The 20780-nt window shown below is 53.5% G+C and overlaps 6 protein-coding genes across 6 annotated transcripts; 1 reads left to right on the forward strand and 5 right to left on the reverse strand.

Annotated features, from left to right (window-relative positions):
- Window positions 1-474: 474 nt before the first annotated feature.
- PHACADRAFT_203477 (uncharacterized protein) lies at window positions 475-1334 on the reverse strand. The gene is made up of 4 exons (XM_007389641.1): window positions 993-1334; window positions 902-915; window positions 669-849; window positions 475-616 (listed from the first exon to the last, which is right to left on the reverse strand). Exons 1-4 carry the CDS (start codon window positions 1215-1217, stop codon window positions 569-571), a joined length of 468 nt encoding a protein of 155 aa, XP_007389703.1. The 5' UTR covers window positions 1218-1334; the 3' UTR covers window positions 475-568.
- A 191-nt stretch (window positions 1335-1525) lies between these two features.
- On the forward strand, window positions 1526-4567 carry PHACADRAFT_132721 (uncharacterized protein). The gene is made up of 10 exons (XM_007389642.1): window positions 1526-2778; window positions 2829-2853; window positions 2907-2946; window positions 2999-3205; window positions 3264-3360; window positions 3409-3447; window positions 3502-3691; window positions 3756-4046; window positions 4107-4309; window positions 4366-4567. The coding sequence occupies exons 1-10, from the start codon at window positions 2079-2081 to the stop codon at window positions 4413-4415; spliced, it is 1842 nt and encodes a 613-aa protein (XP_007389704.1). The 5' UTR covers window positions 1526-2078; the 3' UTR covers window positions 4416-4567.
- Window positions 4568-6744: 2177 nt separating this feature from the next.
- Window positions 6745-9199, reverse strand: PHACADRAFT_203479 (uncharacterized protein; the record flags this gene model as incomplete). Its single annotated transcript, XM_007389643.1, has 13 exons — window positions 6745-6803; window positions 6862-6906; window positions 6960-7108; window positions 7160-7298; window positions 7357-7463; window positions 7528-7645; window positions 7699-7770; window positions 7822-7860; window positions 7922-8018; window positions 8080-8286; window positions 8333-8372; window positions 8424-8448; window positions 8494-9199. The coding sequence occupies 13 exons, from the start codon at window positions 9197-9199 to the stop codon at window positions 6745-6747; spliced, it is 1803 nt and encodes a 600-aa protein (XP_007389705.1).
- Window positions 9200-12744: 3545 nt separating this feature from the next.
- Window positions 12745-15359, reverse strand: PHACADRAFT_246087 (uncharacterized protein). The gene is made up of 13 exons (XM_007389644.1): window positions 14643-15359; window positions 14570-14594; window positions 14481-14520; window positions 14225-14431; window positions 14066-14162; window positions 13966-14004; window positions 13843-13914; window positions 13672-13789; window positions 13504-13610; window positions 13307-13445; window positions 13105-13253; window positions 13007-13051; window positions 12745-12948 (listed from the first exon to the last, which is right to left on the reverse strand). Exons 1-13 carry the CDS (start codon window positions 15346-15348, stop codon window positions 12890-12892), a joined length of 1803 nt encoding a protein of 600 aa, XP_007389706.1. The 5' UTR covers window positions 15349-15359; the 3' UTR covers window positions 12745-12889.
- Window positions 15360-17196: 1837 nt separating this feature from the next.
- PHACADRAFT_82482 (uncharacterized protein) lies at window positions 17197-19672 on the reverse strand (the record flags this gene model as incomplete). Its single annotated transcript, XM_007389645.1, has 13 exons — window positions 17197-17255; window positions 17314-17358; window positions 17410-17558; window positions 17613-17751; window positions 17810-17916; window positions 17981-18098; window positions 18153-18224; window positions 18276-18314; window positions 18375-18471; window positions 18525-18740; window positions 18793-18832; window positions 18883-18907; window positions 18955-19672. 13 exons carry the CDS (start codon window positions 19670-19672, stop codon window positions 17197-17199), a joined length of 1824 nt encoding a protein of 607 aa, XP_007389707.1.
- Window positions 19673-20338: 666 nt separating this feature from the next.
- PHACADRAFT_246094 (uncharacterized protein) lies at window positions 20339-20709 on the reverse strand. Its single transcript, XM_007389646.1, has one exon. It carries the CDS (start codon window positions 20617-20619, stop codon window positions 20434-20436), a length of 186 nt encoding a protein of 61 aa, XP_007389708.1. The 5' UTR covers window positions 20620-20709; the 3' UTR covers window positions 20339-20433.
- Window positions 20710-20780: the final 71 nt, after the last annotated feature.

Consider the following 20780-nt stretch of genomic DNA (forward strand, 5'->3'; position numbering starts at 1 on the left):
CAAGGTACAAAGCGTGAACAAAAAAAACTCAAAAACCCAAGGACGCACTGTAGGGAAAGTGCCAAAGGGCGGCGCCGTATGCCAATTGGATGGTTGGGTGCGTACTCTTAAGTGGTTATTCTGTGCAGAATCTATGTGCTCGCTGAGACCTGGCAGACTAAAAATGGACGCCACACGGCACAAGCTCCACCGTATCGAAGGCAGCTGCAATAACATTAACCGCGTGCTTATCGTGTCCACATCTGCTCGATAACGACTATCCTCGTTATCATGAAAAACGCAATAAGAAATAACGTCAGTACAATGTGTATATTTCTTCGCCGACACGCACGTTGAATCTCGGTCAGTTTGGCGACTTAACTTTGATCCAGCGGCTTTAAGAAATAACAGAGAACGCTGTGGCGCATGGCGACTTGGAAGTGACTTCCTCAGGTCCCGAGGGGAGAGCGAAGAGATACTCTAGGATTCAGGGGAGGATTGATCTGCCCAACCAAGCCTAGAGCCTCAGACGTTTCGCGCGCGCGCATCATCGGCACTGAGATCACTTTCATTTCATTTCTTCAGTTATTTACGCATCGGGAGGGGAATTCTCTTCGCCAATATCTTCGTTCCACTCCTGCGATACCATAATTTGCTTCACTTCGCTGTCAAGATGCACGATCACCCACCTCAGGCTTCTCGGCAATGAATTTGGTCATGAGTTCCTTGCATACTGCGTTGTTCAGGACCACCACTTCAACGCCGTGTGTACGTAGCAAGTCTTCACCACCCAAAAAATTGGTGTTTTCGCCGATGACCACGCGTGGGATGCGGTATAGGAGTATCGCGCCTGTGCACATCATGCATGGGCTACAGATCAAGTGAGCCATCGAGCACTGGAGAGGACACGTTAGAGGGGTACCTTAGAGTTGTGAACTACGAAGCTTAGGCGTTAGTCGTCACCCTATCCCGCGCACAAATGCGGAACTTGCCATAGTACATTTCATATATACTTCTGCCTTTTGTCTCCCCGCGTTCTCGAGACACGAGATCTCTCCGTGCAGCGTCGCGGACGCCTTCTGGATGCGCTCATTGTGCCCACACGCAATAAGCTTCGGTGCTTCTTTTGAGGTGCCGTGATGCACGAGGGCAGCACCGATGGGTATCCCGCCCTCGGCATAGCTCTGCTGAGCCTCAGCGATTGCGGTGTTGAGGCCGAGGGAGTCGATGGCGTCCATAGAATACTGGAGAGCTAAACTGACAGGTCTCGACTGAAAGGATAGAGATTGCAAATTACATGAGAGCGTGTTGTAGGAGACTGCTCTCTTAAGATAATGACGCAGAGGCGCGATAAGCCGTGAAGACGCGTCGCAGGAACGCGTGTAAGCGCAATACAAAATGAAACTCGAATCGGGTAAGAATAATAATGATCGTGAGAAATAGATATAAGTATCCATTGTTAACGAGTGTTGATGAGTATTGATAACACAGTAAGCCGAGGCGGATAATCTTCGCTGAACAGTTACTATGCGTTCGCGTCAGGACGCCGGGTGCCCGTACACTTTCACGCTTACGCGAACTTCCCCCATCCAATGATACATATATACGCACAAAGTCTTGGAAAATACTCTTCCGAGATGTTTTCCTCTTACTCCTACCATCATTTCGGCGGTCGCTGCAGCATGGTACCCACTACCCTCGTCGCTCGGCTAGAGCTAGCTACTGCACCATTGCAGCAGCTTACTACGACGCACTAAGCTGGCATCTATCAAGAAAGGTCTTGCATTATAATCTCACAAGTGAGCGTTGCAACCTGCGATAGGTCGAGGCACGTCGGGATGGGTCGTAAAGCGTAGAGCTGCGCCGAGACGGGTCTTTGTGTGATGGATTTCTCGTGGTACGTGCTTATCTAGTCTCACCCGTGCGTCAAAACATGTCCGGTATGCATTGCATCCGTTCATGTGCTCACGATCTCAGGTACCTTCCACTTTCTAGCACGCCATCTCGCGATGCACATTCCGGGCGGTTATTTTACCCGGACGGCTTGCTTTGCGTGAAAAAATAACGCCTCGCCTGCAGGCCGACACACGACACCTTCCATGCCTTCCTCCTCTCCATCCACCTCAACACTTCCAACCTCCGATGTCCTGGGCACGACATCGCCAGAGAGCGTCGAAGCAGAAGCCATCGCTCGCGCTTGGATCAACCTGTTTGCAGCACGTGTCGCGTCTCAAGACATAGATGCACTCATCAATGATGCGCTTTATTCCGATCCGTGGTGGCGCGACCTCTTCGCCCTCACATGGGACATCCGCACCTTCCACGGCCGTCGTGACATCTCGCAATTCCTCGCCGACCGGCTCGCCACGACGCGCTTCGGCGATATTGAGCTTCTGAAGGCGACGTACCAGACGCCATACCCAGACCTCGCCTGGATTGCCGTATCGTTCACGTTCGTAACAGATGTTGCTCTCGGGCGCGGCGAGGCGCGGCTGGTGTACTGCTCTGACAAGATCTGGCGGGCGGCGACGGTGTACACGAACCTGGAGGGTCTCAGGAGCTATCCCGAACGCGTCGGACCTCGTCGCGATTTCAATCCTGATCTAGGGAAATGGATCCCGCGCGCATCCTTTACGGAGGACCCGGATGTGCTGATTATCGGTGGAGGACAAACTGGACTGTCGGTTGCAGCGAGGCTGGACGCACTTGGCGTGTCGAATCTGGTTGTGGAAGCGGACGAGCGAGTTGGGGATAGCTGGAGGAAGAGACACGAGAGTCTGAGTCTACATGGGCCTATATGTGCGCTTGTTGTTCTACTTACTATGTCAACTACTGACCACTATTGTTAGGGCAGAACCACATGCCATACTTCTCGTCAGTTCTCACTTGTACCGGTCCTCTCTTCACGCGCTCACCCGAACACCCAGTTTCCCTACTACCTGGCCAGTGTTCATACCCGCGAATAAGGTGCATGTCTCGCTTCCGCGTTCTCGTAGCGTGTATGCTGATCGCTTGGAAGTTCGCCAACTGGCTCGAACTCTACGCCGATGCACTCGAGATCAATGTCCAGACTTCAACATCTGCAACGTCCATGCATCGCAACGCGGAAACGCAGACATGGGACGTCACTATTCGGAAACCCAGTGGCTCACAACGCTTCCTATCCGTGAAGCATGTTGTCGTCGCAGCGGGATGGCCTTTCAAGCGAACGACCTTCGCGGGGCAGGTGCGCTATCGCATCCCTGTCAATACACGACTGTTCACGTACACTGCGGCTGGGCTAGGATGAGTTCTCCGGCACGATTGTGCATTCAGAACATTTCCGCTCTGCAGCGCCATACGTCGGCAAGAAAGTCCTTGTGGTCGGAGCATGCTCTTCTGGTGCGTTATCTCTACCTCGCAGCCTGCATGCTCTCATAGGTATTCCAGCGCACGACGCCGCATCCGACTGCGCAAACCTCGGCATTGGTACGCATCTTTCCTCTCTCGCTCGTGGTCTGCCCGTCTGACCGCGCTCTGCAGACGTAACAATGTACCAGCGCTCACGCCAGTTCGTCATGTCTATTAACCCGGGCATGCTCCGCGCCTCGCCTTCCGCCGAGTGGGAGGCTGTGCCGACGGAAGACGTCGACCGCGCCAAGTTTGCGCTGCCCGTCCACCTTGCGAAACATCTCGCGAAGCGGACGGCCGCGCTAATACGAGATGACGATCGGTGAGTGACCCCCTTCGCTTAACGGCTGCCAACGGGCTAGAAGGTATCTGACCTGCGCGACTAGCGATATGCTCGACGGCCTAGCGAAAGCGGGATATCTCACCTCGAAAGGCGAAGAAGACGCAGGGGCGTTCTTCCCTCTCTTGCGCGGAAGCGGGTACTATCTAGGTACATCACATGACACAACATCTTGTAGTGTGACTTACCGCCCCATAGATCGCGGCGCAAGCCAGCAGATCGTTGACGGGAAGATCAAAATGAAGTCTGGTGTCAACATCGAGCGGTTCACGCGCACAGGCGTGCGCTTCAACGACGGCACCGAGCTCGACGTGGACGTCGTCGTCGTTGCCACCGGGTTTGTTCTTCTCTTTCAAACACCAGTCTCATGCGCTCATTGCTCTCTAAACTTTGGCAGGTTCGACGACGCACGCCTCATCATCCGGGACCTCCTTGCCGGCACCGTCCCGCTGGACACGATTCCGCCGATCTGGGGACTCGACGACGAGACGGGCGAGGTACTCGGCGCGTACCGCGATCTCGCGCCGACGCTGCCGGACGTGTGGCCCGTCCTGGGGAACCTTGCGTGGGTGCGCTGGTTCTCGCGACACGTGGCACTGCGTGAGTCTCTTTTGGCCAGTTGCCGGATTAAGTCGCTGATTAGTGGCGGCGTACAGAGATCAAAGCAAAGCTCATGGGTGTGTATAGTGGGAGATATAAGGCATGAACGAGATGTGGGACGTGGTTGAGGGTGCATTGGAGCCTGATACAGTGCAGTGTTGGGCCTTGCTTCATGTACAGGCCAGGAACTATGTCTTCAGGCCGAGTAGAGTGTCATATGATTAGCTTCTCTGCGCACGAATTGTTGGTCGGAGATCACAGCGTCAAGAAGTACGGAATAAAAAGTAGTGCCGACTACTGTACCTGTACGACCAGTCCGGCGGGGGGTGTGACACGTGACGGCTGACCAGCAGACCGGCGGAGCGGCGAGTTTGGCAGTGACCTGTGACACTGGTCAAGAATCCGGCGGTCAAACGGTGACGGCCCAGGCATGACCCTACAGAGCAGCAACAAAGACAAGAACGACGTTAGCACCACGGAACGCGCGCAGGTTTTTTTCTCATACATCTTGTGCCGCAGGCGCAAAAATCTCAAATATTAATTTTAGCAAAAACAAATGCGAAAACGCCCCCTGTGACGACGTGACCGCCGCTCTCGAGAGCGGCAGCCGGGGGCTATGTGACGCGTGACGCACCGGACTAGTCGTACAGGTACAGTATATTGGGACATAAATGCTTTACTATGCAGCTGTGCCGAGTGTGCAAAGCTACATCTTGCTACAACGTGCGGGTCAAGGCGCACTCAACCCTCAGGCCTGGGGACGCATTGCAAGGGAAGCACGAAAGCGCATTACAACCGGGAACTGACAGAGTTAAGGCGCGCTGTAAGCGTGGGAATGCAGCTGTAACCGCGGTAATTATCGCGTTGGCTTACGCGATCGTGAATGGCTTGGGCAGCGCAGACAGAATTTAAGCTTGAGTGGTGCTCCGATTCACAGTGCCGGCAATATCTTCCTGGGAGAGATCTCGTTTGCAACTTCTGCGCAAGTACTGCTTACATAAGTAGTACACACTACGCCGGAGGCGAGAACCGCGAATGTCGTGCCCGGTCAAACCACATGTACCAAAATCGGAGCTATATCACATGAAAAGAGATGCCAGTGATGTCAGAAATCCGAATGGACGGAAAAATGGTATGTGCGAAAGGCAAAAAGAAGCGTGTCAGCGTGAAGTGGTCGGTTGAGGTGCCGCAGGCTCACTGCTTCGTGAGCACCTACAATATATATTTGAATCCCAACGAGAACCCCGTCTACCTGGCGCGATCTGAACTCATCTGGATCCGTCCATAATTGGCCGGTAGCACGGGAGCGATTCAGATGAAGGACACTGCATACAAGGGCTTATGCTTAAGGTCTACCCTAGGTCTGTCAGAATGTGTCCAGATGTGCGTGAGTTGGTCGGACGACTTTCTGGTCGATCTGGATAGTAGTGGGCAGCCCTGGACAGTTCCATGGGCTGCACTCCCAGTTCTTTGCGCTTAATTCGTAAAAATTTGATATTGTATTCTGCACTATTCGTGTATGTACAAATATGCTCAGTACAATCCAGGTACACCGCACTTGTACTCTACGCTCATTGATCTTCCCGTGTTCTGGGTCCCTCCCCAGCCTACCGTGGATAGTCTTGCCGTCGGTCGAGCATTGCACGTACGGTACCAGGTCTATGTGTGTGCATATATGCGATTGAACGGAAACAGACATATCTGTTGGCTGCTCTCGTGAGCACGACACGACCGTCAAAAGAGCGAATGTAGACGCACCTTGAGCCTACTCCAAACAATTGCAGCAGCGCGTCGAGTCGCCATTGGCTGACTTGACTGCCCCTGAGACTCTCCAAAATAGCGCCACAGGCATGAGTCGATGTCAATAAAGGCTTTTAGTGCTGGTATATGCGCATATACTCGCCTGCTTGCCAGATTAGATAGCGGGACGGGGACCACAGGGACGCGGGGCACGGCGGGTGGCATGGTAGGGGCAGGAAGAGAGCGGCGCGGCGCTATCTTCAGACGTGTGCCCTTATATAAGTCGGATAGGGCACTTCTGCTTCGATTTGGCGGCATCGGTCGGCGGTATCGGGACATTGAAGTCACTAATTCAAGCCCTTACATTCAGACTCGGATTCAGATCCAGAGGAGAGTCGGCCACGCACGCGTCAGAGAGGCATCAATATTGTTGTAAGTGATAGAGAAGACCGTGGTGACTTTGATGCGCCACGGTGCGCCGTCAACTCAATGGGGACGCAACCGATGGGCGCGGACGTCAGGGCTTCCCCGACGCCTGCTGATTACTCTGAGGGTCGCTGGGGGGAGATTAGCAAATTTTCGACAGATTTAGGCAGTCCTAGGTCGTTTCGGGCGGACGGGGTTTTCACTGGGAACGTTAAACACTAATGTTACATCATGGTATATCGAGTTGGAAGGACATTTGTATTGCGTCATTAAGCTGACGACGCTGCATAGCGTGTTCCGTACAGTCCCTCTTTCTTCGCCTTGATCTCTACAGGACCGCGGTCGTAAGCGATACCAAACGACGCTTCGAGAAAAGCGCGACTTACGCATCGCTATCATCTTGGAAAAGTGACGAGACCAAGCAAAGTTACCTAAAGGATGAGTCAGCATTTCGTGCGTGAGACGTAGCCGGGACGCAGCTTACCCATCATGGGCCACAGGCCGGGCAAGTCTTTGGGCTCGCGCCAGGGGCCCCGCAGCTCGCCTTCTTCGTTCGGACCCCAGATAGTCGGGATCCGCGCGCCGACGTCCTCGCCGACGATCTTCCGAATCGGGGCGCGGGCGTCGTCGAAGCTGCAGACAGACATCAGCTACGTCGCAAGATTAGTTAAGCCGCATATGTACCCTGTGGCGATGATGATGATGTCCGCGGGCAGCTTGCTTCCGTCCTTGAAGACGATGCCGGTCTTAGTGATCTTGTCGACCTCGGTACCAGACTTCATCTTGATCTTTCCGTCGATGATCTTCTGGCAGGCACCAGAATCTACAGCCCGCGTACGTCCAGCTCAGATGCAACAACAAACCCAAGAGAGTTGACGAACCAAAGTAGTATCCACCGCCATTCTGGAGGAGTAGATAGAGCACCCCAGTGTTGTCTATGCCGTTGTTGAGCCTGTATCCGACCTTCGTCAGACCTTCGAGTATCTCCCTGTTGTGGGTAACGACAGATCAGAGGCACGGACGTCAGAGAAATTTTTCAGAGGAGCTCATACTTGTCTAGATGCTGAATCATGGCCGCCCCGCGCTGCGCGAGGCCTTTCTGGAAGTGGAGGGGCATCGACATCCTGTTGCTATCAACCTCTTCGGTCGGTGACCCCTCCCACTCCGATGCTGTTAGTCGTATAGGATTAGCTAGCGCGTCGACAAGTACGAGGAAGACTCACCTGGAAGAAAGGCGAGAATGCTCTTCTGAATGGACAGGACGTACGTCGAGCTGCGTTGGTGTATGGTCACATCTACCATTCTGTCAGTTCAAGGATCCGGAGCTGGTCGTTCAATTTTCTCACCAACGCCGTAATCTGCGCAGTCTGAAGCGATGTCGTGCGCTGTGCTAAAAATATCAATATTGAAAACCCAAAGTAACTGCCTTTCGAGTGTGAAGCATACCCGAAGTGCAAGCCCCAATGATCACAACTTTCTTGCCCACAAGGCCTTTCGCTGACTTGAAGTCGTTCGATTGCATGATCTGCCCTTGGAAAGCCTCCTGCACGAAAAAAATGTGGTAGCAAACCACAGCAGCTCATACGTCCACAAGCAATACCCACCTGTCCAGGAAACACCGTCTTCTTGAATGTAAATCCCTGCGCCATCACGACATGGTCCACATGCAGCGTCCGAGTCGACCCATCCCCACGCCGGACCACTACATCCCACTTATTTGTGGCCTTGTTACGGACCGCGCTGACGGCCTCAGACGAGAGCCAGACGTTCAGCTCAAGTGTTTCAGCGTAGAACTCTAGCCAATCTGCGATCTGCGACGAATGAGTTCAGCCCTGAGCTGCAAGGTGATATGCGTACCTTTTTCGCAGAAGGGAAGACTGGCCAACAAGTGGGAAAGCTGAATGTATGGCTCAGCGCACAGACTACGTCATTAATCCTGACAGCTTACGGCAGGTATGGCATATGGTTCACCCCTACTTGCAATCAGTACGGACCAAGAATTATGTGGCAGCACGCACATATGGGGTCATGAAGAGTTAAAAAGTCGTAGCGCATCCTCCAGTTATCTCCAATCCGAGCGTGTTTCTCGATAGCAAGGTAGCTGACTCTCAGATGCTTCAATCGAGCCGCGACCTCCAGTCCGGAATGTCCGCAGCCAATAATCACTACCTCTGGGTCTTTGTCAACGAATTCGACCTCCCTCTTCCTCTCCTCAGCCCAGTTGCCCTGGTTAACCCGGAAGTCGCGGTCCGCGCTCGTCAGCTCGGGATGGCCCTTTAGTCCAACGAGCTCTGTCGACACCGTCACCGCACGCCACACCGAGTCGGCGCAATACACAAGCCGCGCGACACCCACTCCAATGGCGACTGCGGTCTCGAATGAGAAGCGGATAAGGATCCAGGCGACGTCGGGCGCGACTGGTTGGAAGAACGCCTTGATAAACTCGACTTTACCGAAGCCCGTCTCTGCCAAGCGGTCATTGAGGAACGTCTCGATCTTGGCGCGGCCTTGGAAGGTGCGCATGTCCCAGGTCAGCGCGAACTGATCTCGCCACCACGGCTCGTGATGCAGGGATGAGGAGATGAAGTTGTGCACGTCGCGGTTGTCGATAGAACCGGCAAAGGCGCTGATCCAGTCGCGCGCAATGGCTTGGACGTCGAAATCCTTGGGTGGCGAGGCGCCGAGGTTGGCAAAGGATGGGAATGAAGGATCGGTGTCAGGCATGGCGGATGTCGCGGTTGAGTACTGAGCGGTGTCTCCGACATGGCTTTCGCCTTATAAGAGCCTGTGGAAGCCGAGGTCAAATATTAAACACGGGCGCCGGGGATTCGTGTTTTAGACAGTGCTTTGAAACACATGCATGTTGCCGCTATCGTGAGACTCTGCAGACGACGTGCTCAGCAAGTGAAATAATAATAATAGATCTGACATACTCACATCCAGGATCACTTGCTTTCCAAGTCGAAAATTACGTCTCATGATGGCTCTTCGAGTCAGCGAGGACAGGCGGGGACAGTGGGAGGACAAAAAGGCTCGGTCGCAAGGATCGACCACCGAACTCGGCGCCGGCTAAGTCATGCTTCAGGAACAGCGCAGGGACATCGATAGCCATCTCTTATTGAGGACCACGCCGCCTTGCGGCTTGTGTCAAGAGCTTAGAGAAGGAACAAATGAGTCAGAGACCAGGCTCGCCCCGTGCTGTGTTTCTCGCAAGCTCGCGTCGCATCTCTTGCTGAAACAAGATGCACAACGCACGCACATGGACTCACGGAGTGCAGTAAATAAACGAGTCCAGTTGACTTGAATCACAGGCCAGGTTAACACAGGAGAGTCTCGGAGGCGAGTTAGATATTAGGGCGGGGAGCGCATCAGTTGATAGGCGCCCTAGGTGTCCCGCTCATGCGATATCCAAGCGGCTTTTGTCCCACGGTCTCTGGTGCTTAATTATTCTGTACTTCTCGGCAAAATTACTTCTGCGTTAGTTATCTGCAATGTTGCAGTCCGTTATAACCGACATGCGCGTCGCGTACCTTGCCGAAAACGTCCTTGGTTGAATGTTGAACGTTGAGCGACAGCTCGTGGAGCGCACACGTTAAAGACAGCTGGAACGTACCTTGTGGCCTCTGTGTCGGAGCGTCAACTAACATTATTGCACATGTTGTGCGCGAAAGAACAGCTGGTGAAGGAGCACGATGAATGAATGGCGGAAGTGACCTTTAGCGCCTATATCAGTTTAAGAGCCAGTTGCGCGCGCAGCGCCTTATTCTCAATAACGAACACCTACCTTGTACACGACACTTTACGACAGCTTCCTAAACTACCCAATACGACAGAACGCGATTCATACCGCAACTAAGACATCAATCCACGTGCCATACAACAAGGGCCGTGCACGCACAACCATTGTCCGGAAGCCAAGATGACACAACATACCTCGTACAGCCCAACCACCATGTTAAAAGATATAATAAGTAGCTTGCTCATTGCAATGCTCACCCCAAAGCAGCGCAGTGCCTTGCAAGCTCAGTTTAACCAATCCAGCAGCCTGCCACCATGGATCCTCGAATACGAAGACGGTGAAGACCTGGGACCGAGGTTCGTCGAGTGGGCAAAAAAAGTCGAGAAGGCAGAATACGAGGAGTACGGTAACGGCCACGTCGGCGTGGGCGGTGGCGAAGAAGGTGGTGATCAAGATGACGGCCGCCACAGTGGCCACACACTCACCGGCCCCGAAGATGAAGACCAGACGACCCCGAAACCAGGGCCCTTCAAGTGAGCAGCCAGCGTTTGCAGGGTCGTCGCAATGCTGAATGAATTGCAGGAATATGACAGTCGATGTGGACGACGGCCACTGGTCTGCTGGCGAAGCCATCGACGATGACGACGACGCTGACAACTACGACGATGAAGACAAGGACGACGTCTTTGATGAATTAGACAGCGATAACAAGGCGGGTCCTGGAAAACCCACTGCTTCGAACGAGTACGCGACCGTTGCTCATAGCAGCTTCGTGTTGACGAATCGCGCCGTCTTGCATAGCATCGTGGCCAGTGGCGACCCAACTGATGGCGAATTGCCTTGCGACGCGTCAGATAAAGAGAACCAGTCAGTTGTATTGTCGTGAAGGAATCGCGAGACGGTGCACCTGACAAGTTCTTCAGCCGGCCTAATGAGAATGCCAACAGTCCCAATTTCGACGACAACAGCGACGATGGTGGCTATCTGTCTGACGCAGAGAACATGCAAGTGGTCTATTTATCATTGTTGCACTCCCAGCACTGACCTTTCTCTCGACATAGGCCTCCGCCTGCTTGCAGAACTTACATCAACCACGGCATACTCGACAATGGAGCGGCACGTACGTATCTGCCTGCTCTGGCACCTGCAAAACCTTGCTCACCAGATCAGCATGTATAGATATTGGCGGTATCGACTACCAAGCGATGCAGCAGCAGACGACCCGCTCACCGCTATCCGTGCTCGTTGGGCGGGTAAACACAATGAACACAGATAGCACCGAAGAGGCTATCACCTGCGAGGAAGCACACATCCCTACTAATAACCTCGAAACAGACAATGACGCACCTGCAGACGCCGTCTCCGATAGTGGCTATTCCGCCGGGACAGACGACGTCGGGCACACGTCCGACAGTGCCGTCACCGACTCCGAAGATCGTCTTGCGGCCATCGCTTCCTCGATGCATCATTCCTACCGGATTCGTATGAAGATGCTGCAGCTCATGTCGCAGCATTACCTGGGCCGGCCAGGCGCTGACCAGAAGCGCAAGAGAGATGACGATGACGACGACGAAGGTCTCGACCATCCTCCGCTGGGGCAGAAGCAATGTAAGACAGCGAACAGGGAACGTAGAGGGGAGACACACCGAAGCAAGGGGGACTGAAAAGTTCGCGTAGGGATGAAGTAGTGGTGATCTATTAGACTGGTCAAGGTAGTCTCGTATGGTGCAGCGTCGACGGAGTCTGGAATGTAAATCTCGCCTAGTGAAGTTTTGTCTTTGTCATGCAATGTATTTCAGTCTGTCGATTTGTAAACGTCATCTCCAACGGCCTGGAATAGAGCAATGTCGAAAACGCAACAGACGTACCGTTGTCCAAGCATATGACTATCATGTCGCCCTCGTTGAGTCGCCCCGCGTCTCGTCGGTCCATTCACAGGTGGTAGTGACAAAGCAGTAGGCATCCGGAAGGTGCAAGAGAATATTGTGTTTTTTTACGGGAGCTCCGGATGACACATCGGCGTATTTTAAAGGAGAGTTTAAGAACAGCATGTCGATAGAGTCGCACGGGACGCACCGTTGGAACCAGTTTTGTCTCTAACCTTACATCACGACAGCCAGAGATCACTGAGCCTCGACATGACATCTGCATCTCTATAAACGACGTATCTTCACAGGCCGCAGTTGGCGGTTGGTCGAAGACGGAGACAAACGAAAGTCGAGGGCAAAAGTCGTCCAGACAGAAGTCAAACTGCGATGAACGCATTGTACATAGCGTGTATAGTTGCTCCAATAATACCACACGTCGTCGAGCGGAGGCGTGTATGGCGGGCGAAACAAGAGTCACAAGTGAGTGGACGTGGCGAAAGCGCGAGCATAGCAGGCACGTGACGGCGCCATGGCGCCGAACAGGCGCCTTCGCTAAGAAATAGCAACAGTTCTGTCATTAATATAATTCCACACTCGACAAGGTGTAGGTGGCACAGCCTCGGAGTGACGAAAGCGCGAAATATATCAAAAACTACTCGTGTGAGAGAACTTCAAGTTCCTGAAGCCTCGTCCTTGAAGACAGAGAGCTCCTGAAAATCGGGACTTATTAACTAGACACGAGTAAGCAGCAAGATTGAACTGATGTTACAGGGTATATCGAGCCAAAATGACATCCGTACCAGGCCGCTAAGAGTCCGGCGCTGCATAGCGTGTCCCATACAGTCCCTTCTGTTTCGCCTTGATCTCTATGAAATCTAGATTGTGAGCGACACCAAACGACGCTTCGGTCATAGCACAACTCACGCAACGCTATCATCTTAGAAAAGTAGCGAGACCAGGCGAAATTGCCTGCAGGATTAATCAGCATTTCGCATGCGGAGCAAACCCACAGCGAAACCTACCCATTATAGGCCACACGCCGGGCAAGCTTTCGGGCTCGCGCCAGGGGCCCTGCAGTTCGCCTTCCTCATTCAGACCCCACATAGGCGGAATTTGCGCGGCGACGTCCTCGCCGAGCAGTCTGTGAAGCGGCACGCGGAAGTCATCCAGGCTATGGAATGGTACATCAGTTACGTCACAAGATCTAGTAAGCCGCGCGCGCACCCCGTGGCGACAACAATGATGTCCGCAGGCAGCTCGCTTCCATCCTTAAAAGCGACGCCGGTCTTGGTGATCCTGTCGACCTCAGTACCAGACTTCATCTTGATCATTCCGTCGATGATCTTCTGGCAGGCACCAGCATCTACAGGCCATGTCCCTCCAGCTGAGATGCACAAATAAAATCAAGAGAAGCAACGAACCATAGTGGTATCCTCCGCCGCGGTCGAGAACCAGGTAGAGCACACCGGTATTGTCTTTGCCGTTGTTGAGCTTGTATCCGACCTTCTTTAGGCCTTCGAGCATCTCTCTGCCGTGCCACAGCTCAGAGGCCCGGGGGTACCAGAGCAAAATCTCGGAGGGACACATACCTGTCCACATGCTGAACCATTGCCGCCCCGCGCTGGGCGAGGTCTTTCTGGAAGTGGAAGGGCATCGACATCCTGATGCTATCAACCTCCTCGATCGGTGCTCGTTCCCATTCCGATGCTGCCCGTCATCAAGAATCAGCTGCCGCGCCAACAAGCTGGAGGAAGACTTGCCCGAAAGAAAGGCAAGAACACCCTTCTGGACGGACATGACGTACGTCGCGCTGCGTTGGACCATCGTCACATCTGCGGCACTGTCAGCTCTGGGACCTTGAGTCAGCTATTTGGCGGTCTCACCTACACCGTGATCTGCGCAGTCTGAAGCAATATCGTGCGCTGTACCGGGAATAGCGATGGTGAAAAACCAGAACGAATTTCTTTCAAAAATGGGATATACCCGATGTACAAGCCCCAATAATCACAACCTTCTTGCCTACAAAGACTTTGGCTGATTTGAACTCGCTCGAGTGCACGATCTGTCCTCCGAAATCCTCCTGCCTCAAAATCACCTGGTGAGAAAACTACGATATCTTGTACGTCTGCGGGTGATACAAACCTGTCCAGGAAACGCCGTCTTCTTGGATGGAAAGCCCTGTGCCATCACGACGTGGTCTACGTGCAGCGTCCGGAACGACCCATCCCCACGCCGGACTACTACGTCCCACTTGTTTGTGGCCTTGTTACGGACCGCACTAACGGCCTCAGACGAAAGCCAGACGTTCAGCTCGAGTGCTTCGGCGTAAAACTTTAGCCAATTTGCCACCTGTGACGTATAGTAAGTTGAGCCGCGAACTGGAAAGTGATATGCATGCCTGCTTCGCAGAAGGAAAAACTGGCCAAGAGGTAGGAAAGCTAGATGGGACATTCAGCGCAGACCTAGTTATTGATCTTGACAACTCACTGGAGGTACGGCATATGGTTAGACCCTACTTACGATCAGTTCTGGAATAAGAGGTATAAGGATCAACACGCACATAGGGGGTTATGAAGGGTCAAGATATCGTAGTGCGTCCTCCAGTTATCTCCAATCCGAGCGTGTTTCTCGATAGCAAGGTAGCTGACTCTCAGATGCTTCAATCGAGCCGCGACCTCCAGTCCGGAATGTCCGCAGCCAATAATCACTACCTCCGGGTCTTTGTCAACGAATTCGACCTCCCTCTTCCTCTCCTCAGCCCAGTTGCCCTGGTTAACCCGGAAGTCGCGGTCTGCACTCGTTAGCTCCGGATGGCCCTTCAACCCATCAAGCTCCGTCGACACTGTCACCGCCCGCCACACCGAGTCGGCGCAATACACAAGCCGCGCGACACCCACTCCAATGGCGACTGCGGTCTCGAATGAGAAGCGGATAAGGATCCAGGCGACGTCGGGCGCGACTTGCTGGAAGAACGCCTTGATAAACTCGACTTTGCTGAAGCCCGTCTCTGCCAAGCGGTCATTGAGGAACGTCTCGATCTTGGCGCGGCCTTGGAAGGTGCGCATGTCCCAGGTCAGTGCAAACACGTCTCGCCACCACGACTCGACATGCAGGGACGAGGAGACGAGGCTGTGCACGTCACGGTTATCGATAGAACCGGCAAAGGCGCTGATCCAGTCGCGCGCAACAGTTTGGACGTCGAAATCCTTGGGTGGCGAGGCGCCGAGGTTGGCAAAGGATGGGAATGGAGGATCGGTATCAGGCATGGTGGGTGTCGCCGTCGAGCGATGTCTCCGGGAAAGCGCCCGGAAGCACATGCAATCCTGTACAGGCGACGTGCTTCTGTCTTTCAGCAAACAGAATTAAAATAGTGGACCTAACGTACTCGTATCCAGAAACGGTCACTTTCTACGTAGTAATTCGCGCAGGTTTCACAGGAGATACTTCTGCCGAAAGCAGGAATCTCAGTCTACTTGACGGACAGATAAACAAGCTGAACGCCACAAGTGAACTGGTCGTGAATAGGACATCAGAGAGGCCGTGCATGCTGTGGTAAAGCCTTGACAAGGACAGAATGCACATTAACGCATTCAGGGAGATATCACTATGGCCATGAACTAATTTCAGATCACCTGAAATGTCTCGGTCAAGCTATCAGAATGGTTTCCTTTCCGGGGACTTAACAGTAGCGCCCCAGAATGACAAATTTGCTACCATAGCCATTTGTGACGCAGAAAAATGAGGAATTTCGTGTAGCCTGAAAATAACATGAAAAGACTAAGTATGACTGCATTTCACTACGTAGAGAGTTGATGTTTCAGGGCAGGGGACTTTGTGGCGCATCTCAGGACATCTGAAAGAATATTGGAGGAATTATTTGAAATTTCCACCTCATGCTGGTCACATGAAGAGCTATCGTTTCGGCTCTGTGTGAGAATACGTGGGATTAACGCAATGCTCCAGCCCATCAAACCACCTGGCCCACCAAAGACAGACATGACACAGCGGGCAAAACCCGCATCCAGTTCCACGCGAGGTGCGACTGGACATCATCTCCAGTAGCGCATCCAGTACCACATCCAGTACCGCATCCAGTCGCGCAATCAGTCGTGGGAATTACTGTCGTGATTGGCTGAACCCCCCCAGAAAGGCAGTGTCAAGTACTAAAAAAGAAGTGATGCGCCGCCTCAGTGCCTGACGCTGTCCACCCTTGAGGTTGTGTCAGTGTCCAAAGCAATTCTCAGATTATTTCTCAGGTGCCGGCTGAACAGCGGCACAGCGTGATGGCGTGATGGAAGATAAGCAATATTCCGCGCGCATTCTCAAGGCTACCTGCCAGATTGAGAGACTTTCATGCGACTTCGAGTGCGCTGGCTGCTGAATCCGCAGGGGCTAGCACCTCTCCGCCCGTGACTGTGGCCGTTAGTTAAATGAAGGGAACGTCCGACCCTTCCTCGCCATAGCTCTTTGCTCGCCGAGGATGTGGTCCCGGAAATCACCGCGCTGCTCACTGCGTGCTGAGCGCTGGGTGCATGCATCATATGATCCCATGCAAGGGCGACGCAATTAGATTTGTGGCTTGCGACGCTATCAAATCTGTAGCCTTGACACAAGTTTAACAAGGACCGTAAATGTGTTATTTATGAATAAATATCTAGGCACCGCGGCAATTATTTCCACTGACACAAGGGTGGACAGCGTCGGGCACTGAGGTGGCGCATCACTTCTATTTTTAGTACTTGACACTGCCTTTCTAGAGGGGTTCAGCCAATCACGACAGTAATTCCCACGACTGATTGCACGACTGGATGTGGTACTGGATGTGGTACTGGATGCGCTACTGGAGATGATGTCCAGTCGCACCTCGCGCGGAACTGGATGCGGGTTTTGCCCGTTGTGTGAACTGTTGCGGCTCAGCATCAGATGTACCAAGTCTGCGAGTTCAAATTTGCCTTGCCATTCTAACTCTATACGGCTTCACCATCGTGGCTAGAACTGGCTAAGCGCTGGTCCGCTGCACTGTACTACAACACAATGGATCTGTGGTAATTTAACGCAATGTGTTGGTCCTAACTGCACATCGCCGCCGACGGAAGGATGTCCATACTGCACCATCAAGAGGTAGGTGCCGCGTAGCGCGTTCCATAGAGACCCTCCTGCTTTGCTTTGATCTCTACAAAGCCACGACCGTAAGCGGTATTGAACGATACTTCCAGCAACGTACAACTCACGCAACGCTATAATTTTAGAGAAGTAGCGACACCAGAAGAAATTGCCTGCAGGTTGCATCAGTATCTCACTTGCGGGACTCTGAGAGCGCAGCTTACCCATCATGAGCCACATTTTTGGCAAGCCCTCGAGCTCGCGCCAGGGACCCTTGAGTTCGCCTTCCTCGTTCAAGCCCCAAATGGGCGGAATCTTTACACCGACATCCTCACTTACGAGTTTCCGGATCGGCACGCGGGCGTCGTCGAACCTGTGTACGAGCACATCAGCTGAAGTCGCAAGAAGCACCAAGGCGCGCGCATACCCGGTAGCGACAACTACAATGTCTGCAGGTAGTTCGCTCCCGTCCTTGAAAAGGACGCCGGTCTTGGTGATCCTGTCGACCTCGATACCAGATTTGATCTTGATCTTCCCGTCGATGATCTTCTGGCAGGAACCATCATCTGCAGACCATGTCCCTCCAGCTCAGGCGCAGGGGCAGGAGCAAGATAGGAAACGAACCGAAATAGTATCCACCTCCGCGCTCGAGGAGCAAATAGAGCACCCCGGTGTCGTCTGTGCCGCTGTTGGTCCTGTAGCCGGCCTTCTCGAGTCCTTCAAGCATCTCCCTAATGCAGAGCGCGACGACTCAAAAGCTCAGAGGCACTAAAGCGGTGGCGTCAAAGTACGCACCTATCGAGATCCCGGATCTTCGCCGCCCCGCGCTGCGCGAGGCCCTTCTGGAAGCGGAACGGCATCGAAATCCTGCTACTGTCCCCCTTTTCGAGCGATAACCCCTCCCATTCCGCCGCTGGATGCCATCTGGAGTCAGCTGGATCCTAGAGCTACAGGCACAAGAGCTGACCTGGGAGATTCGTGAGGATTCCCTTCTCTATTGACATGACGTACGTCGAGCTGCGCTGGACCATGGTCACATCTATGAGGCTGTCAATTTAGGGACTCTAATTAAGCTGTTTGGCTGGCTTACCGACGCCGTTGTCTGCACAATCTGAAGCGATGTCATGCCCTGTGCCAGGAATGTTGATGATGAGAACCCAGAATAATTGTCTTGCGAAGTGGACCATACCCGAGGTACAGGCCCCAATTATCGCTACCTTCTTGCCTGCAAGGCCTTTAGCCGACTTGAATTCGCTCGAATGCATGATTTGTCCGTGGAAGTCCTCCTACCCCAGAACAGTCTGGTGAGCAAACCACGATATCTCGTATGTCCGTGAACGATACCCACCTGTCCAGGAAACACCGTCTTCTTGAACGTGAACCCCTGCGCTAGCACAATATGGTCCACGTGCATCGTCCGAGATGACCCGTCCCCACGCCGGATTACTACGTCCCACTTGTTTGTGGCCTCGTTGCGGACCGCGCTAACGGCCTCAGACGAAAGCCAGATGTTCAGCTCGAGTGCTTCGGCATAAAACTCCAACCAATTTGCCACCTGTAACGAAAGTCGTTGAGATAGGTAGAGGGCTGCAAAGCGGCTTGCAAACCTGTTTGGAAGAAGGAAAGACTGGCCAAGAGGTGGGAAAGCTGGACGGATGAGTCAGCACATGCACGACGTCATTGGCCTGACAACTCACTGGAGGTACGGCATGTGATTGCACCCTGCTAGCCATGAGTGTTAACTGACAAGTAGAAGTCACAGCACGCACATATGGGATCATGAAGAGTCAGTGAATCGTAGCGCGTTCTCCAGTTGTCTCCAATACGAGCATTCTTCTCAACAATCAGATGACTAACCCTGAGGTGCTTTAATCGAGCCGCGATCTCGAGGCCTGCTTGCCCGCCGCCAATCATCAGCACCTCCGGGTTCGTGTCTGCGAACTCGAGTTCATTCTTCCTCCGCTCAACCCAGTCGCCTTGGATTACTCGAAAGTCGCGGTCCGCGCTCGTCAGCTCTGGATGGGCCTTGAGCCCGTCGAGGTGCGTCGACACCGTGACCGCGCGCCACGACTCGTCGGCGCAGTACACGAGACGCGCGATGCCATTTCCAGCAGCAACTGTCGTCTCGAATGAGAAGTGCACGAGGATCCACGCGAGGTCGGGCGCGACGGGCTGATAGACGGCACTGACGAACGCGACGCTGCCGAAACCCGTCTCGGTAAGGCGGTCGTTCAGAAACGTCTCGATCTTTGCGCGGCCCTGAAAGGTGCGGATGTCCCAGGTCAGCGCGAAAATGTCGCGCCACCACGGCTCGGCGTGCAGGGTCGAGATGAGGCCTTGCACGTCGCGGTTGTCAATGGAACCGGCAAAGCTGCCGACCCAGTCGCGTGCAACAGCTGGAGGATCAAATTTTTCGGGCGGCGAAACTCCGAGGCTGGCGAAGGTTGGTAGCGAGGGTGGGGCAGAAGTCAGGCCGACGTCAGACATGATGGGCAATGCAGCTGAGAACACCCTCGATATCACGTTTGCCTTATAAGAACCTCTAGCAATTGAGCTTAAGTATGGGCCATGCTCCCTTCCGTACCTGAGATACGTGTCTCCGTGGGTACAGTCCTTTAACGCTTGCATGTGACCGTGATAGTGAGAATTTGCAAGCAACGCGCTTTTGTCTTCCCTGCAACGGGAAAATCAAAGGGTAGGAAGATAGTAGATATGACGTACTCATACCTAGAAGTGGCCTCTTCTTCGATCGACGATTAAGTCTCATGATGACTCCTGCGGTAAGCGAGCCTCGGGGACAAGGTCTGTTCACACAGACCTCAGCCCCCGGAGCCGGCTCAGAACTATTGATAACAATCAGTTATCAGGGACTGTGCATTGCGGCGGCCTGTACCGATAGTTCATTATGTAAAGGTAGAAGCAGTCCAGAAACCTGGATCACTTACCAGGTTGGTTATCAGGGAAAGGACTCCGACGCCAGCTGACTCTGCACATTGTTGACAAGAAGGCGCATCAGTTGATTCGGCCCGACGCACTGGTAGCGCCGTAATGGTACAAGCGCCCAAAGCGAGTTTCGGACCTTTCGGCCTAAGTATACGGTTGCGTTTCGAGGGTGAGATGGTAAATCCCCGAGAGACAGACGCTTACGGGAGGGTGGACGCCCTGTATAATGTATGACAGGACAGCTGGTATTGAGCATACGACCTCAGCTGTACCAGTTATGGAAATAGCTGCTTGGAGGCTTGCTCCTAACCTTTACTGGCGACCGAACACTCCATCCAGTCGAAATGTGGTATAAGGCGTGTACGACATATCTTGTCGAGGAGGTCCTTGGTGATATAGCCGGGATGGAAGTGAGTTATGATGGCAATGTCGGCCTGCACAATTACTGCCAGTGATGCTCGTGCATTGCTAGCGGCCGGAAGTACGTACATCGACCAAGCGTTTGCGCAGGAAGCTGTCGGACCACTCCTTGTTGCCAGACACGAGATAATAGTGGTCACGAGACTCGCGCCAGGAGCAGATGCCGAGCTATGAGCGGGCTTCGAATGAGAAGGTGGCGAGACAATTCGTCGTCTGCGAGACATACCTCGTT

This window comes from Phanerochaete carnosa, assembly GCF_000300595.1.
Source record: "Phanerochaete carnosa HHB-10118-sp unplaced genomic scaffold PHACAscaffold_1, whole genome shotgun sequence".
Lineage (NCBI taxonomy): Eukaryota > Fungi > Basidiomycota > Agaricomycetes > Polyporales > Phanerochaetaceae > Phanerochaete > Phanerochaete carnosa.

Coding starts and splice junctions, on each gene's coding strand:
- PHACADRAFT_132721 (XM_007389642.1), top strand. CDS start 2,079: ATGCCTTCCTCCTCTCCATCCACCTCAACACTTCCAACCTCCGATGTC. Junction 2,854..2,906: donor AACCACATGCCATACTTCTC/GTCAGTTCTCAC, acceptor CCGAACACCCAG/TTTCCCTACTACCTGGCCAG. Junction 3,206..3,263: donor GAACGACCTTCGCGGGGCAG/GTGCGCTATCGC, acceptor CGGCTGGGCTAG/GATGAGTTCTCCGGCACGAT.
- PHACADRAFT_246094 (XM_007389646.1), bottom strand. CDS start 20,619: ATGTACGTACTTCCGGCCGCTAGCAATGCACGAGCATCACTGGCAGTA.
- PHACADRAFT_246087 (XM_007389644.1), bottom strand. CDS start 15,348: ATGCCTGATACCGATCCTCCATTCCCATCCTTTGCCAACCTCGGCGCC. Junction 13,446..13,503: donor CGGCGGAGGATACCACTATG/GTTCGTTGCTTC, acceptor CATGGCCTGTAG/ATGCTGGTGCCTGCCAGAAG. Junction 13,254..13,306: donor ATCATTGTTGTCGCCACGGG/GTGCGCGCGCGG, acceptor ACCATTCCATAG/CCTGGATGACTTCCGCGTGC.
- PHACADRAFT_203477 (XM_007389641.1), bottom strand. CDS start 1,217: ATGGACGCCATCGACTCCCTCGGCCTCAACACCGCAATCGCTGAGGCT. Junction 617..668: donor TCATTGCCGAGAAGCCTGAG/GTGGGTGATCGT, acceptor ATGGTATCGCAG/GAGTGGAACGAAGATATTGG.